The sequence below is a fragment of the Anolis sagrei genome, chromosome 2 (assembly GCF_037176765.1).
Source record: "Anolis sagrei isolate rAnoSag1 chromosome 2, rAnoSag1.mat, whole genome shotgun sequence".
In the NCBI taxonomy this organism is placed as follows: domain Eukaryota; kingdom Metazoa; phylum Chordata; class Lepidosauria; order Squamata; family Dactyloidae; genus Anolis; species Anolis sagrei.
The window spans coordinates 290706959-290724467 of NC_090022.1; the positions used below are offsets into that span (position 1 = coordinate 290706959).

The 17509-nt window shown below is 43.9% G+C and overlaps 1 protein-coding gene across 1 annotated transcript in view; it reads left to right on the forward strand.

Annotated features, from left to right (window-relative positions):
- The window catches only part of EPG5 (ectopic P-granules 5 autophagy tethering factor), a 92090-nt gene extending 75381 nt beyond the window's left edge, over positions 1-16709 (forward strand). Inside the window, exons 39-44 of the mRNA XM_060761206.2 lie at positions 106-250; positions 1780-2022; positions 3385-3604; positions 8627-8842; positions 11453-11567; positions 14849-16709. Coding sequence (XP_060617189.2) covers positions 106-250; positions 1780-2022; positions 3385-3604; positions 8627-8842; positions 11453-11567; positions 14849-15031 — 1122 coding nt within the window. The 3' untranslated portion in view covers positions 15032-16709. The remainder of the gene's footprint in view (positions 1-105; positions 251-1779; positions 2023-3384; positions 3605-8626; positions 8843-11452; positions 11568-14848) is intronic.
- Positions 16710-17509: the final 800 nt, after the last annotated feature.

Consider the following 17509-nt stretch of genomic DNA (forward strand, 5'->3'; position numbering starts at 1 on the left):
GGGTGGCAAGAGTGGCAATTCTGCTTTCCCTTTTAGAGTCATTAAAGTTCTTTCTACAAGCAAAGGTTAGATGATGGTAATTATGTTCTGCTGAACTTTTCCTAGGATGCAACCCTAAAGTGCCGAGCCTACATCCACCAGGTTGTCCACTTTCTGAGCGTCCTGGAGCAAGATGGGAAGATCACGTTTTCAGCCCTGGAGCAGGAGATGTCGAAGCTGCTAGACGATATTGTCATCTTCAACCCACCAGGTTGGCTCTGGTGCAGTGATGAAGAGTTGAGGGGAAGGATCATGATTAAGAAATCCAGATCTGCCCCTTCTACCTCTTTGATAGGACTGTAACATTACAACAGGAATAGGGAAATGCAGAGAGACCAGGGTCAATTTCACCCTGAGTCCTATGATGTCCATCTCCCCAACAAAGTCTGAATACCTGTGTTTGCCTCTACATTTATCCATTTTAGAGGGATTTATTTATTTATTTATTTACAGCAGTGTTTCTCAACCTGGGGGTCGGGACCCCTGAGGGGGTCGTGAAGGGGTGTCAGAGTGGTCGCCAAAGACCATCAGAAAACACAGTATTTTCTGTTGGTCATGGGGGTTCTGTGTGGGAAGTTTCTATCATTGGTGGGGTTCAGAACGCTCCTTGATTGTAGGTGAACTATAAATCCCAGTATCTACAACTCCCGAATGTTAAAGTCTATTTTCCCCAAACCCCATCAGTGTTCACATTTGGACATACTGAGTATCCGTACCAAGTTTGGTCCAGATCCACCCAGAGCCCATAGTGCTCTCTGGATGTAGGCGAACTACAACTCCCAAACTCAAGGTCAACGCCCACCAAACCCTTCCAGGATTTTCTGTTGATCATGGGAGTTCTCTGTGCCAACTTTGGTTCAATACCATTGTTGGTGGGGTTCAGGATGCTCTTTGTTTACATATTAACTATAAATCCCAGCAACTACAACTCCCAAATGACAAAATCAATGCCCCCGCCAACCCCTCCAGTACTCAAATTTGGGCATACTGGGTATTTGTGTCAAATTTGCTCCAGTGAATAAAAATACATCCTGCAGATCATTATTTACATGGCCATTCATAATGTTAGGGTTATGGCTGGGGGTCACCACAACATGAGGAACTGTATTAAGGGGTCGTGGCATTAGGAAGGTTGAGAACCACTGATTTACAGTATTTATATTCCGCCCTTCTCACCCCACAGGGGACTCAGGGCGGATTACAGTGTACACATATATGGCAAACATTCAATGCCAATTTGACATACAACGTATACAGACATACACAGAGGCTATTTAACTTTTTTTGGCCGCCAGGGCAGCTTTCATCGTCCATCTGCGACACTGATGAAGCTCTTCCGCATTCCCCGCATGCTTTTTGCTGGAGTGCTTGCTGGAATCTTTTTTTTATGGCCTCATAAATTAGTTAATTTAGCCTCCCCACACTTTAAGGTGGTACCTAACTTTCCAACTTGACAGATGCAACTGTCTTTTGGGTTGCAAAGGTCGACAACAGGCTACACAATTGGTTGGAAACCCACTCCAACCCGGGCTGGCTTCGAACTCATGACCTTTTGGTCAGAGTGATCTTAATGCAGCTGACACTCAGCCAGCTGCGCCACAATCCCGGTGCTTTCAGAAGGAAACAAAAGTATTGGGGGTGTTATGGGGCCTAAACTTGAGAGGGAAACATTCTTCCTTTTTGCTTCCTGTCATTTCAAAATCAAGCTCTTTTGAATTTCTCTTTTATTTTGGCTCACAGACACGGACCTGCAGACGCGCCACCTGGCCTTAAGCAGCCTCTTTGTGGAAGCCCTGATGATGATGAACAATGCCAGTGTTTCCACGGCCGAATCTCTCCGGATCAGTTTACGAAGCTGGATTGACAGCACAGTGCAAGGCTTAGGGGTCATGCCTCTCCTAACGGCTGCCTGCCAGAGCCTGGCCTCCGTCCGACACATGGCTGAGACCACGGAGGCCTGTGTCACCGCCTATTTCAATGAAGGTGAGGGAGACAAAGGATGCTGCTCTGTACGTTGGGGATTTGCTTTTATTTAATATCACTCTGCAGGTGCTATTCCTGCTTCTTGGCAGGGGGTTGGACTGGATGGCCCATGAGGTCTCTTCCAACTCTTTGATTCTATGATTCTAGGTGTTGCCTTGTAAGACTCTATATCAAACAGACCTGAAAAATATTATATGAGCAGAACATTCCTGCTTCTTGGTAGGAAAAATGTTCTAACTTGCCAACTTCTATTATTATTATTATTATTATTATTATTATTGTATTGTCGAAGGCTTTCATGGCCAGAATCACTGGGTTGTTGTAGGTTTTTTCGGGCTGTATGGCCATGGTCTAGTGGCATTCTCTCCTGACGTTTTGCCTGCATCTATGGCAAGCATCCTCAGAGGTAGTGAGGTCTGTTTATATATCTGTGCAATGACCAGGGTGGGACAAAGGACTCTTGACTGCTGGAGCTAGGTGTGAATGTTTCAACTGACCACCTTGATTAGCATACAATGGGCTGACTGTGCAGGAGCAAACTTTTGTTGAGAGGTAATTATATGTCCCTGCCTGCTTCCTCTCTCACTACCTCTGAGGATGCTTGCCATACGTGCAGGCGAAACGTCAGGAGAGAATGCCACTAGACCATGGCCATACAGCCCGAAAAAACCTATAACAACCCAATGATTCCGGCCATAGGAAATTGAATGACTTGACGATGGAAGTGGACAATGCTTGATAATAAGGAGACACTAATGATGTTGTTGTTGTTGTTTTATACTGTTTTGATGTTTTAACTTGTTTTATGATATTATGTGTACTGTTTTGTTGGAAACCGCCTTGAGTCGCCGATTGGCTGAGAAAGGCGGTATACAAATACAGTAAATAAAATAATAAATAAATAAATAATATAAATAAAAATGTAATGTTCGTTTGTAGGATTAGCATAACTCAAAAACCACTGAACGAATTGACACCCAATTTGGACACAATACACATACCAAGCCAACGAGTGACCATCACTCATGAAAACCCTGGAAAATACAGCAGAAGATACTTAAAAAGCCAAAAGAAATACATTACAAAGCATGTGCAAGACCACATATATACACATATACACACACAAAACACATATACACAGACTGGGCCACAGCAAAGCGTTGCAGGGGACGGCTAGTATCCTTAATATTTTGTAATTGCCTTCTAACGATGCCCTTTTTAGCATCTGTCACCAAATCTGCTGATTCCAACTAGTTCAAAATAAGTGTTTTAGAGTAGCAAGAACACAGTGATCTAGCAGCAACTTGGGTTCATCCTAATGGTAATTTTTCTCTTCTTGCATGCTCCCTATTTCATACGCAGATGCTCCACTCAACCAAGATGTGGGCTGGGGCCCCATTGTGGCCTCTTTGCAAGTTCCCGAACTCACAGCCGAAGACTTCCTGCAGGAGTGCCTTTCCCTCGGCAGCTACCTCACCCTCTATGTCTACACACTGCAGCAGCTGAATGCCGAACAGACCCTGGCCAATGAAATGCGAGTCCTGCAGATGCTGAGCAAGTGGCTGGAGCAGGTGTATCCCAGGTATTGGCACCTGCTGGCTCTCTGTCAATCACAGCTCTTGGCAGAGCATGGGAAGTTATTTTTTTGTATAACTCCCAGTGTGCTGTCACGCGTTGGGCCTGCGAGGATGCCTGTTAGCAGGACGTGCTATCTGAATGCCCAAAGGGACGCTGGGGTGCCTCGGCTGAGAGGCCTTTCAGATTTCCCCACACAAAGTTCTGTTGAGTCTCTTGATAAGTCCAACAAAGTTTTATTAGGGATAAAATCTTCAAACACGGATTAAACACTCTATAACTTTGGAAAATTTTAATTTCTTTAATCTGCCAACAAGGGACAGGCAACTGCTTAACAAACTGTTTCTTTCTTCTTTAAGGGAAATCCTCTGACCCCTCGCTGGGCAATCTCTTTACTTTGCTGGCATGGGCCCTACTCCCGGTTCCAATCTGCATTATGGGTGACCGGAGTAGACCTTACCAGGCAAAGTCTTTGTAGATTTCCAAGTTGAAGGAAGTCCTTTACTATCCAGCAAAGCTGGCTGCATTCCCTTTTTCCAGCGAAGGCTGGCTGTAGCTATATTTCCCTAGCGGATTGCTGTGAGAACTAAAGCCTTTTCCAGGTGAGGAAGAGGAACCCCACACGTCCTGTCTGAAAGGATTCCAACTGTAAACTGCCTAAAGTCTTCCTTTTCCCTCCAAAACCTAGGAAAAGGGGCAGATCTAAAGGCTGCAACGATGATTGACAGGTTGCTGGCCCTATGATTGCACTCTGTAGGAAGCTACCAAATTGCAAAATGCATAGCCTACAGGAATTCATGCAAACAAGCAAAGAAAGTAAAAGGGAATTCAAACCCCTGGCACAGCTGTGCCAGCACACCCAGAATCCCCTAGCCAGCCTGACTGAGAATGGTTCAAATTATTCAAAGAAGAGACTTCCTTAAGTTCTCTTGTTTCTTCCTCCTGCCCTATGTTTTTGCATTCACCATGCACAGTAATCCTGCTGGCTGTGGGATTCTGGGAGCTGTGGTCCAAAAGAACAACTTTTCCAAGATGAAAGCTTGCTTTCAGAATAAAGTGACTTCTTGCACAATATTTGCAGCGCAGGTGGTATTTCCACTCTCTGTAACAGTTTGATTTTATTGCAGCTGTAGTTCAGCAGGACATAGGAATGGGGACAAATAAGAATTCTGAAGAAAATCTCATGGGAGAACAGAATTTATATATGGAAGAAGAGTGTTTTCATTTCCCCCCTGTCTCATATAGTATACTTCCGAGTTAATGAACAAAACCTGCTTGTCTTCCCATAAGATTCAGATGCTCTGACCAAAGAACTGAGCCTTTCTTCTGAATTGCTTTATACCAGCTTTTCCCAGCCATTTTTTGACCAGGAACCACTTTGACCAGGGACCACTTTAACCATGGACCACTTTGACCATGGACCACTTTGACCATGGACCACTTTGACCATGGGCCACTTGACCATGGACCACTTGACCATGGGCCACTTCACCAGGGGCACTTTGGCCAGGGACCACTTTTACCCGGAATCACTTTGACCAGGGACCACTCTCCAACATTAGTACCAAAAGGCTTACGAATCGGTTTTTGGTCAACTTTAGTTTGGTTATTTGGGGTGCTGATTCATAAAACTGCATTGGATAGACCACATCAGCTCTACTTTCTGATACAGAACATATGTTTGTCTCAAACATGTTTGGTGGGGACGAGGGTCAGGGCCTTCTCGGTGGTAGCCCCCCGCATGTGGAATTCGCTTCCGGGAAAATTAGGTCATTGCCATCCCTCCTCACCTTTAGAAAGAAGGTAAAAATGTGGTTGTGGGACCAGGCCTTCAGGCAATTAGGTTAAAGGACAATTGATAGTGTTTGACTATGGCTTGGAAGTAGATTTAGATAAGTTAAGCATAGTAATCGTTAGTATATGGCTAGATAAATAGCCACCAGACTGGCAATAGCTAAATGGATCGTAAGTATACTGTTTAATCTTTATTTATTAAAGTTCATGTTTTTAATTGTTATATTTGTTATTTTGTATTTTATGATGCGGCATTGAATTATTGCCAATTGGAAGCCACCCTGAGTCCCCCTAGGACAGTGGTTCTAAACCTGGAGTCCCCAGATGTTTTTGGCCTTCAACTCCCAGAAATCCTAACAGCTGGTAAACTGGCTGGGATTTCTGGGAGTTGCAAGCCAAAAACATCTGGGGACCCTAGGTTGAGAACCACTGCCCCAGGGGTTGAGAAGGGCGGGGTAAACACGCTCGAAAATAAATAAATAAATAAATAAATGCCATCCAGTAGTCGCCACCCACTCACCCACAGAAAACCATATTTAATAATCTAGAACTGATGTGGTAGTGGTAATTTTTCGTGGGGAGTCAGCCTCTCCACTCCCAACATCCCTGTTGCCTTGGCACTATAAGAGGGTTTTGTGAGACCAGTTGCTCTCGTTACTGTGTGGTTTTTGAGGCAATGGTGTAGTAATAATGAGGCCGCAGACCATATTTTCGTTCTTGAGGACCACTGGTGGTCCACGGATCACAGGTTGGGAACCACTGCTGTATACTGAGATAGTACACATTGAGTATCCCTTATTGGAAATTCAAAAATCCAAAAAACTCCCAAACTAAAAAGCGTCCACTTTGCTTTCAGTGTACACAAACTTTTTTTCCAAACATAAAATTACTTAAAACATTGTATAAATTTTCCTTCAAGGTAAAAGGTGCATATGTGAAGCATATGTGAATTTTGTATTTCAACTTCGGTGCTATCAACAAGATATTTCCTTGCTTACCTGCATTCAGACAGCCCCCTGGTAGCACAGTGGATTAAACCGCTGAGCTGCCAAACTCAGCAGTTTGAATCTGGAGAGTGGGGTGAGCTCCTGCTTGTTAGCCTGAGCTTCTGTCATCCTAGCAGTTCAAAAACATGCGAATGTGAATAGATCAATAGGTACTGCTTTTGCGGGAAGGTGTTCCATTCAGTCATGCTGACCACGTAATCTTGGAGGTGTCTACAGACAACGTTGGCTCTTTGGCTTAGAAATTGGGATGAGCACCACCCCCCAGAATCAGACATGACTAGATTTAATGTCAGGGGAAACCTTTACCTTTACTACCTGCATTCAAATACAGGAATACAATTATTCTAAAATCCAAACAATTTTGAAGTTGAAAACACTTCTGGTCCCAAGCATTTCAGATAAGGAATATTCTGTCTGTATGCACTGACCAAAATGTTGGCGGTAGTAAGAACATAAAAACCTTGTGTGCAATAATGAACAATTAGCTCCTTCAGCTCTGATTCCGAGATGGAAAGAGCCAGACATTTATCTTAAACCCATTGATCTTTAGTAAAGGTAAAGGTTTCCCCTTGACATTAAGTCTAGTTGAGTCTAGCTCTGGGGGGTTGTGCTCATTTCCATTTTTAAGCTGAAGAGCTGACGTTGTTCATAGACACCTCCAAGGTCATGTGGCCAGCATGACTGCATGGAGCACCGTTACCTTCCTGCTGGAATGGTACCTGTTGATCTACTCACATTTGCATGGTTTTGAACTAGTAGATTGGCAAAAGCTTGGGCTAACAAAGGGAGCTCACCCCACTCCCCAGATTCAAATTGCCGATCTTTCGGTCAGCAAGTTCTGCAGCTCAGCGGTTTAACCCACTGTGCCACCATGGCCCTCTATTTATCTTAAGCCCACTAATATATCTAATACATTTTGTGGCCAGTTGTGAATGAGGCAAGCAGCCTCGTGCTGGTGTTTGGCCCTGGAAATTGTGACTTTGATCAAGCAAGGCTATTTTTGGAAGCCTTTAAAAATAACCACAGGGGAACTTCTCCTTGCTTGCTGACTTCTGCTGCTTCTTGCATTGCAAAGGAAGGCACAAGGAAAGTTGCAGTACATGGGCCGTAGAGAAGAGTCAGTATTTCAAATGCCCAGGAGCTAAATTAATTACCCCTTTGCTTGTGAAGGAGAAAGTTAGAGTCCCTGATAGACTCACTTTATGAATGAAAGTTTCCTGTTGTTGGAACCCCCAGTGGTGCAGGGGGTTAAACCACTGAGCTGCTGAACTTGCTTACCGAAAGGTCAGTGGTTTGAATCCGGGGAGCAGAGTGAGCTCCTGCTGTTAGGTCGAGCTTCTCGCACCCTAGGTAAAGGTAAAGGTTTCCCCCCTGACATTAAGTCCAGTTGTGTCCAACTCTTGGGGTTGGTTCTCATCTCCATGTCTAAGTTGAAGAGCCAGCATTGTCCGTAGACACCTCCAAAGTGATGTGGCGAACATGACTGCATGGAGCGCCGTAGCAGTTTGAAAACATGGAAATGAGAGTAGGTCAATAGGTAATGGCGGGAAGGTAATGGTTCTCCGTGCAGTCAGCTGGCCACATGACCTTGGAGGCATCTATGGACAATGCCGGCTTTTTGGCTTAGAAATGGAGACCTTCCTGTTGTTCTGTGGAGAAATCTTCCATGTTTACAGTGTATGGAAGCAGACCAGCACACATTTATCATATACTAGCTGTATCGGCCACGTGTTGCTGTGGCCAACCTTCCGTCCCTCTTTTTCTTCTTCCTTTCTCTCCTTCCTTCCTTCCTTCCTTCCTTCCTTCCTTCCTTCCTTCCTTCCTTCCTTCCTTCCTTCCTTCTTCCCCTCTTTCTTTCCTTCCTTCCTTGCTTGCTTGCTTGCTTGCTTCTCTTCTTCTTCTTCCCTTCCCCCCTTTTTTCCCCTTCACTTTCTCCCCATTCTTCTTTCTTCCTATTCTTGGACTGTAACTCCCAGCAGTCCTCCTGATCAATTTGTCTACCTACTACCTCTATCTAGTCTATCCTATCTATCTATCTATCTATCTATCTATCTAATCTATTTGGAAGATTGCTGGGAGTTGCAGTCCTGGGAATAGGAAATTGGGAATATGCAGGGATTGGGATGCTCGCAAAGAAATTAAATGCAATAACAAACAACGGACACTTTCTAATTCTGGCTTTTTGATGTACTGTTTCTCCCCTGCATCATGCGCTTTTTCCACGCAAGCTCTGCGAAAGATGAAGCCAAGCTTTTCCTTTGGTGGCACAAAGTCCTGCAGCTCTGTCTCCTCCAAGTGGATCAGGAGGACGCTGTGTTGATGGAGTCGGTCGTCCGGATCCTGACGTCTCTGCAAGGCAGGCAGAACGCTCTGGCAGAAGAGCGGCTCACGTCTGGGATTCTCGGTGCTTTTGGGCTCGGACGGAGATCTCCACTGTCAAACAGGTGAACATTTAGGGAAGAAGCACCTGGCTTACATAACTTTTAAAAAACCAGGAGACCTCAGGTTCAGAGGAATAGGGAATGACTTCCAAACACATAATTTGTCATAGAGCTGCTATCAGATGGTTCCTCTTGTGAGATCAGTTTTTCCATCCACTGTGACCTTTCTTTTCTTCTTCTTTTTCATAAAATTAATGTGATGGTGTTGAAGTTACATTACAAGTGGAGCATCCCTTACCTAGAATTCCAAAATACTTCATAATTGTCCACATGAGACAGTGACACCTTTTCCCCCTTGGTGATTCTGTTATGCAAACTTTCTTTCATGCACAAAATAATGTAAAAATAATATGTAAAAATTGTCTTCAGGCTGTATTTATTATTATTATTTGATACACAACAAGATTAGTACACAGCAAACAAGATCACTATACTGGCTTTTGTGTTCAGTCACTTCCCAAGTGTCTAGGACTGTGAATAATGCATGCGGATCCAAGTAGGGTAGCCTTTTGATGTAGGGTGACCTTTTGATGTTGATTCTGTCAGCGTCAATTGTTTTTAAGGGCAGGCCAAGGTCTTTTGGCACTGCACCCAGTGTTACAGTTACAAAGACTGGCTTGTGCCGGAGTCTTTGCAGTTTGATCTTTGAATCCTCATATTGTGTAAGCTTTTCGTGTTGCTTCTCGTCGATTCTGCTGTCACGATCCGTACTTTGTTTTTTAGCATGATCATGAGGTCAGGAATATTGTGCTCCAAAACTCTGTCCATCTGAATTTGGAAGTATCATCATCATCATATTTATTTATATCCCGTTTTATCTCTCTATGGGCCCCTGGTGGTGGCGCAGTGGGTTAAACCACTGAACTTGCTGACTGAAAGGTTGAAGGTTCGAATCCAGGGAGTGGGGTGAGCTCCTACTGTTGGTTCCAGCTTCTGCCAACCTAGCAGTTTGAAAACATGCAAATGTTAATAGATCAATAGATACTGCTCCAGCGGGAAGGTAACGGTGCACCATGCAGTCATGCTGGGCCACATGACCTTGGAGGCGCCTACAGACAATGCCGGCTCTTCGGCTTAGAAATGGATGGAGATGATCACCACTCCCACCACTCATGAGAAATCTTTACCTTTATCTTTCTGCAGGAGAGTCAAAGTGGCTTAACATAAAAGCATATGTATGCAATTTAAAGTATACCAATATGCAAACATTAAAACAGGGTTAAATATAAACTGTATTAAAAATCTCCAGTTAAAAAACATTAAAAGGTATAAGATATCTATGAGACATTAACAACAACAACAACACTTTATTTATATTCCACCCTTCTCACCCCACAGGGGACTCAGGATGGATCACAGTACACATACACGGCAATCATTCAATGCCGCTTTGTATAGACAATACACAGACAGGCAGAACAGAAAGAGGTGCCATGGAAGATTGGCTCATGTCCAGGGGGTGCTGTTGCTCTATCCTCTATGACAAAGAGCCATCAGGACTTCTTCCTTTTGGTCGCACAGCACTTTCTGATCTTCTTTCTTTATGGCATCGTAAAACACCTCCCCCGCTATTTAGCGGTACCTAATTTCTCTAAACACAGCTAAAGCTGTTTTTGAATTGCTTAGGTAAACAATGAGCTAAGCTAACAGTTGGCAGCTCACACCAACCCGGGGCTTCGAACTTGCAACCTTTGGTTGATAGATCATTTAATTGCTGATGATTTACCAGCTGTGCTAAACCTCCGGCCCTGAATAAATAATTTCGGTATTTACTGTGTCCTTGCTCCAAGATTTTTAATACAGTTTATATTTAACCCTGTTTTAATATTTGCATATCGGTATACTTTAAATTGCATACTTATGCTTTTATGTTAAGCCACTTTGACTCTCCTGCAGAAAGATTATGTACATATATGCAAATACAGGTGTTTTAAAATCTGGGAAGAAAATCCCAAACACTTCTAGTTCCAAGCATTTCAGGAGGGATACTCAACCTATATTCCAGTATGTGTTTTTATCCTGCCTTTCCTCTGATGAGTATAGGGCAGTAGTTTACAGTTTATGCCTCATTTTATCGTTGTAATGCACCAGTGATGTAGGGTGCCATGGCAGAAGCAAGCAAGCAACTAAAGATTGCCTCGCTTTTCTCACAAAAAGTAAACAGAGCTCAACTATAAAATAGAACAGATGACGCAGTCAGGGAAATGCAGAAATTCTATGATAGAGAAATGTCTGGTTACTCTAAATGAACTCAAATCTCTAGAGCTAGTAGGATTGCATCCAATTATATTAAAAGAACTGGCAAAAGTAATTTCAAAACCACTGGCAATAATCTTTTAGAATATCTGGAGGACAGGAGAAGTCCCAGGAAGGAAAAAAAGAGTACCAAAACAATCACCGTATAGTTGGCTTGGCATCAGTGCCAGCAAACAGGTCATTAAATGGTCTACAGTCTTCACAATCAAGTAAGGATGTAATCGATGCAGTATATTGTTACACAGTGAAATAATGGAGCAGAACCACATGTATTTTAGAGGAGGAGAAAGACATTTGTGTTTTCCAACTTGGTGGAAGCTGCTAAAACACAATGGTCTGGTCCTTCTCTTTCCATAGGTTCCGTGTTGTCGCTCGGAGCCTGTCTGCTTTTCTGTTGGTACAAATTCCTGTGGAGAATCAGATCCGGTTGAGGTCTGGAGTGGAGCTGCAACTCTCTAGCAAAGCTCAGCAGGTAAATAGGTGGTGGTAAATAGCTCAGCAGGCAAATAGGAGGGGTCAAGTCTGTGTCTTCTGTGTGGCTTTTAAATCCATTGCTTCTGAGTGAGTCAAACGGCCCAGAATTCTGCCAGAATCTTTGCAGATGATTTTGGAAATTTAGGACCCAAATGTAGCCTGGAAATTAAACACTGAGTTTCGGGGTAAAGACTTCTGTTTACGATGGATACTGTCAACAATCTCAGACAGCAGCAGATTCCCCGGCCAAACAGTTCTTACCATCAGGAAGTTCTTAATTTTATGCTAGAATCTCATTTCCTGCAGTTCCAGGTCCTAGTCTGTGGAGCAGCAGAACACAAGCTTGTTCCATCTTCAACATGACACCCTTTCAAATATTTAAACATGGCCCATTCAATTTTCCTTCTTCAAGAGAAACATACCCTGCTATTACCAGATTGCCAGACTAATCTGATCTCTTATGTCTGGAGAACAAGCCCTATGAGGAGCGGCTTAAGGAGCTGGGCATGTTTAGCCTGAAGAAGAGAAGGCTGAGAGGAGATATGAGAGCCATGTATAAATATGTGAGAGGAAGCCACAGGGAGGAGGGAGCAAGCTTGTTTTCTGCTTCCTTGGAGACTAGGACACGGAACAATGGCTTCAAACTACAAGAGAGGAGATTCCATCTGAACACAAGGAAGAACTTCCTGACTGTGAGAGCCGTTCAGCAGTGGAACTCTCTGCCCTGGAGTGTGGTGGAGGCTCCTTCTTTGGAAGCTTTTAAACAGGGGCTGGATGGCCATCTGTCAGGGGTGATTTGAATGCAATATTCCTGCTTCTTGGCAGGAGCTTGGACTGGATGGCCCATGAGGTCTCTTCCAACTCTTTGATTCTATGATTCTATGATTCTATGATTGAGTTATAAGCTGAGTAGATGCAGGGAACGCTGTGGATGTAGTGTACCTGGATTTCAGGAAGGTCTTTGTTTGACAAGTTCCTCCATGACCTTCTGTCAAGGAAACTAGTCAAATGTGGGCTAAGCAAAACTACAGTTAGGTGGATCTGTAATTGGTTAAGCGAACGAATCCAAAGGGTGATTTTCCCCAATGCTTTTTCTTCATCCTGGAAAGAAGTGACAAGTGGAGTGCCCTAAGCAGGGTTCCGTCCTGGTCCTGGTCCTGTTCAACATCTTTATTAATGACTTAGTTGCAGGGTTAGAGAAGACATGATAATCAAGCTTGCTGACGACATCAGATTGGGAGGGAGAGCCAATATTCTAGAAGACAGGAGAAGAATTCAAAACGATCTTGACAGATTAGAGAGATGATTGGCCAAAACTAGCAAAATGAAGTTTAAAGGGGACAAATGCAAGATACTCCACTACACCAAACTGGGAGGGAGAGCCAATATTCTAGAAGACAGGAGAAGAATTCGGAATGAACTTGACAGATTAGACAGATGATTGGCCAAAACTAACAAAATGAAGTTTAATGGGGACATATGCAAGATACTCCACTTAGGCAGAAAAAATGAAATGCAAAGATACAGAATGGGGGACGCCTGGCTCGACAGCAATATGTGTGACTTTAGAGCAGTATGTGTGAAAAAGATCTTGGAGTCCTCATGAACAACAAGTTAAATATGAGCCAACAATGTGATGCGGCAGCAAAAAAAGCCAATGGGATTTTGGCCTGCATCTATAGGAGTCATAGAGTTGGAAGAGACCTCGTGGGCCATCAAGCCAACCTCCTGCCAAGAAGCAGGACAATCGTATTCAAAGCACCCCCAACAGATGGCCATCCAGCCTCTGTTTAAAAGCCTCTGTTTAAAAAGTCTAGTGTCTAGATCCAGGGAAGTCATGCTCCCGCTCTATTCAGCCTTGGCCAGACCACACCTGGAATCACACTGCATCCAATGCTGGGCACCACAATTGAAAGGAGATGTTGACAAGCTGGAATGTGTCCAGAGGAGGGTGACTAAAATGATCAAGGGTCTGGAGAACGAGCCCTATGAGGAGTGGCTAAGAGCTGGGGATGTTTAGCCTGAAGAAGAGAAGGCTGAGAGGAGACATGATGAGGGCCATGGATCAAGATGTGAGGGGAAGTCATAAGAAGGAGGGAGCAGGCTAGAACACAATGGAACAATGGCTTCAAACTACAGATTCCACCTGAGCATGTGGAAGAACTTCCTGACTGAGAAAGAGAGCTGTTCAGCGGTGGAACTCTCTGCCCTGGAGTGTGGTGGGGGCTCCTTCTTTGGAGGCTTTTAAGCAGAGGCTGGATGGTCATCTGTTGGGGTTGCTTTAAATGCAAATCTCCTGCTTCTTGGCAGAATGGGGTTGGACTGGATGGCCCATGAGGGCTCTTTCAACTCAATTATAGTATGATTCTGTGCTCCCTAAGCCACTCTTTAAAGGGCTTGGCTTCCAAACCTGGACCATTTTGGTTGCCCTCCTTTGAACCCCTTTCAGCTTCTCAATAAATTTCTTGACTTCTGGTGCCCAGAACTGGACACAGAGATGTTCTTCGGACATATATAGCAAGCCACCTAAATCATGAATATCATAAAGTTCAGGAAAAACTACTTCCACACTTGGAATATTGTGTCCAATTCTGGGCACCACAATTCAAGAGAGATATTGACAAGCTTGAATGTTTCCAGAGGAGGGTGACTAAAATGATCAAGGTTCTGGAGAACAAGCCCTATGAGGAGCGGCTTAAGGAGCTGAGCATGTTCAGCCTGAAGAAGAGAAGGCTGAGAGGAGATATGATAGCCATGTATAAATATGTAGAGGAAGCCACAGGGAGGAGGGAGCAAGCTTGTTTTCTGCTTCCCTGGAGACTAGGACGCGAAACAATTGCTTCAAACTACAAGAAAGGAGAGTCCATCTGAACACGAGGAAGAACTTCCTGACTGTGAGAGCCGTTCAGCAGTGGAACTCTCTGCCCCGGAGTGTGGTGGAGGCTCCTTCTTTGGAAGCTTTTAAACAGAGGCTGGATGGCCATCTGTCAGGGGTGATTTGAATGCAATATTCCTGCTTCTTGGCAGGGGGTTGGACTGGATGGCCAATGAGGTCTCTTCCAACTCTTTGATTCTATGATTCTATGATTCTACTTTTGGGACTAAAGCTTCCAGAATTTCTCAGCCAACAGGGGCCAGGAGATTCTGAAAGGAATTATATATCTATATATTGATGGATGGATGGATGGATGGGTAGATAGATAGGTAGATAGATAGGTAGATAGATAATGTTTTTGAGTTCTGGAATTGTATCTTTCACTCCTCTTTTTATCTTTTTAGGCATTGAGTTCTCTTGACACCCTCGTTTCAAACAAACAATACACGGAATACCAGGAGCAGATCTCTCAAGCGTCCCAGTTCATCAAGGACTCACATCATTCCCTTCGTGATGGGAATAGCCTCCTGGCCATCCTCGTCAATACTTTGTACCCAGAAGTGCATTATTTGGATGCTATCCGATAGCAGTTGGCGAGGGGCAGGGGGCTTGGCCTCACCTCTTCTTACAATCATGGATTGATCTTCTGTTTACACTTGACAGTGATGTTGCACATGAGAGCAACTTTGCTAAAGGAACCTTGGATGATAGTCAGTGGAGATGGACACGTCTGGAGAGAAGCGTGGGCTTTATTGTTCTGTTGGGAAAAGTGTCAAGAGGATGTTTCAGTTTCTCCATAGCACAAAAACCTCTCTGACTTTTCAGCATGGAGTTTCAATAACTCAGTTCAGTGGAGCTTGTGAAAAGGGTCCTTCACATTGTGTCCTGCTTCAAAGCAAAGAGAAGCCAACCTGTCACCCCCACTGAAACTGGACTAGAAGTCCCATCATGCACCACCTCTGTCCGGTCTCATGCACCACTGTGCTCATGCTCCCATGGGCATCTAAAGACATTTTAGAGTGGGGAGTGTTACAGGTTTTTCAAGGCTTTTGTATACTTGAGCATAGATGGCAGAACTTGAAAACGTTATATTTTTGGACTTCAACTCCCTGAATCCTCTAGTTACCAAGGCTAGATGATAGATTTCGGAGCTGTAGTCTAAAAAAACCCTAACTTTCCTGGACTGATGGTTGCTGTTATTGAAATAGTGCCATAGATATATCTTTGAGGGTGCTTTTTCTGGCCCTTTCCAAATTTACTTTTACTTTTGTGCCTTTTTGTTCCTTTTGACTGTGAAATGCCTGGGCCAATATCTGTATATAATTAAGAGTTTCGGACCATCCTTGAGCTCATTTTTTTTCTTCATCCACTTCCAGTTACCTGTCTTAAGATATTTTTGACCATTTAGTCTTATAATAAGAACACATTTGGAGCCTCTGTCACAGAAGTGAACGTCATATGCTCATCTTTGAACAGATAGAACCAGATCTTATTTGGAAAGGAGGGCTCTTCCATAAGCTTCAGTTTCCCCCTTTATTATGTGCTTGGAATGAGTCATTTGTTTCCATGTCGCTCTAGATCAGTAGTTCTCAACCTGGGGTCCCCAGATGTTTTTGGCCTACAACTCCCAGAAATCCCAGCCAGTTTACCAGCTGTTAGGATTTCGGGAGTTGAAGGCCAAAAACATCTGGGGACCCCCAGGTTGAGAACCACTGCTCTAGATAGAGAAAGGATTAAACTTTGCAACAAGAGGGCAAATACAGTAGCGTCTCGCTTACCCGACATAAATGGGTCGGATAAACGAAGATGTTGGATAATACAGAGACGCCTACTGTTACCCATCCAACGCAGAGCTAGAAACCTAGAATATTAACAACAGGGACTCTAATGCAAGGCAACACCTAGAACAGCCCAGCAGGAAGTGCCCGGATGTGGAAGAGGAGCATGGAAATCACAGATGGAAGGTGGGAGGACACTTCCGCTTCCGGTCCTGCCTCTTTCCCCCCTTTCCTCCCTCCTCCTCCTCCTCCTCTTTGTCTTGCCTTTTGCACTTATTAGGAATGGAGAGAGAGTAGGGGGGCATGCCTTTAATTGGAGGGGAAATGCTGGAGGAAAAGGGGAGCATTGGATAAGAGCGTTGGATCAGACAGAATGTCAGATAAGCGAGACTCTACTGTATATTTAATTTTAGAAGGCAATCAAAAGAGTTTAGTAAGGAACATTATATTTCTATTTTAACAGTTATGAGGGTGGAATGAAAAGTCATGCCTCTACCTTCGTAACTCCTCAACAGATGGCAGTATGGGTATGCAGCCAGTACTAGCTTGTTCAGTAGACTCTCCTCTACAGTTCCATTTTGGCGGGAAGCCTTAGCATTGAATGGTTGTGTTGTTAAACTGTGAAGTATGGAACTCCGAGTAAACGGTCAGTCAGTGCGACTTAAGCAACATGCAGTCATTGAATTCTTAACAGCAGAAGATGTTACCCCAAAAGAGATTCAGCAGAGAATGCAAGCTGTTTATGTTGATTATTGTTGCAACTCAGGGTAGTTTTCACCTTGCTCCCAAACACCACCACACCAAAGCTGTAGATTTTGTAGTTTATTGAGAAAAAGGCAAAGTTAAAACATAGTATAAGAAATGCAATGTCCATAGGCATGACAAAGGCTTAAATGCAAAGACACAGTTCCCAAGATCCAAAGGCAAAAACATGAAGCATAATCCTTTAAGCAATGGTCAAACAAGAGTCCATAGTAAAACAGTTGAACACAAACCCAAAATCCCAGAATCAGGATGCCAAAAGCATGCTGCTTAAAGCCAAGGTTAATCCATAGAAGTTTGCATGGGAAGAGCTACGTTGAACTGACAACCCCTGTTTGTCAGCCAGAAGGCTAAATACCCTTTGCAGTCATGAACGTATTGCGATGACCTTTGGCAGACTTGGCTTCTCGCTTACTAGCTAAGTGAGAACTTCTCCGGACCCTTAATTGCAGGCGATCTTGTCTCCTCATTGATTTATTATCTTAAAAGCTCTCTAGCCCCTTATCTTGGTCCAGCAGCTGGACC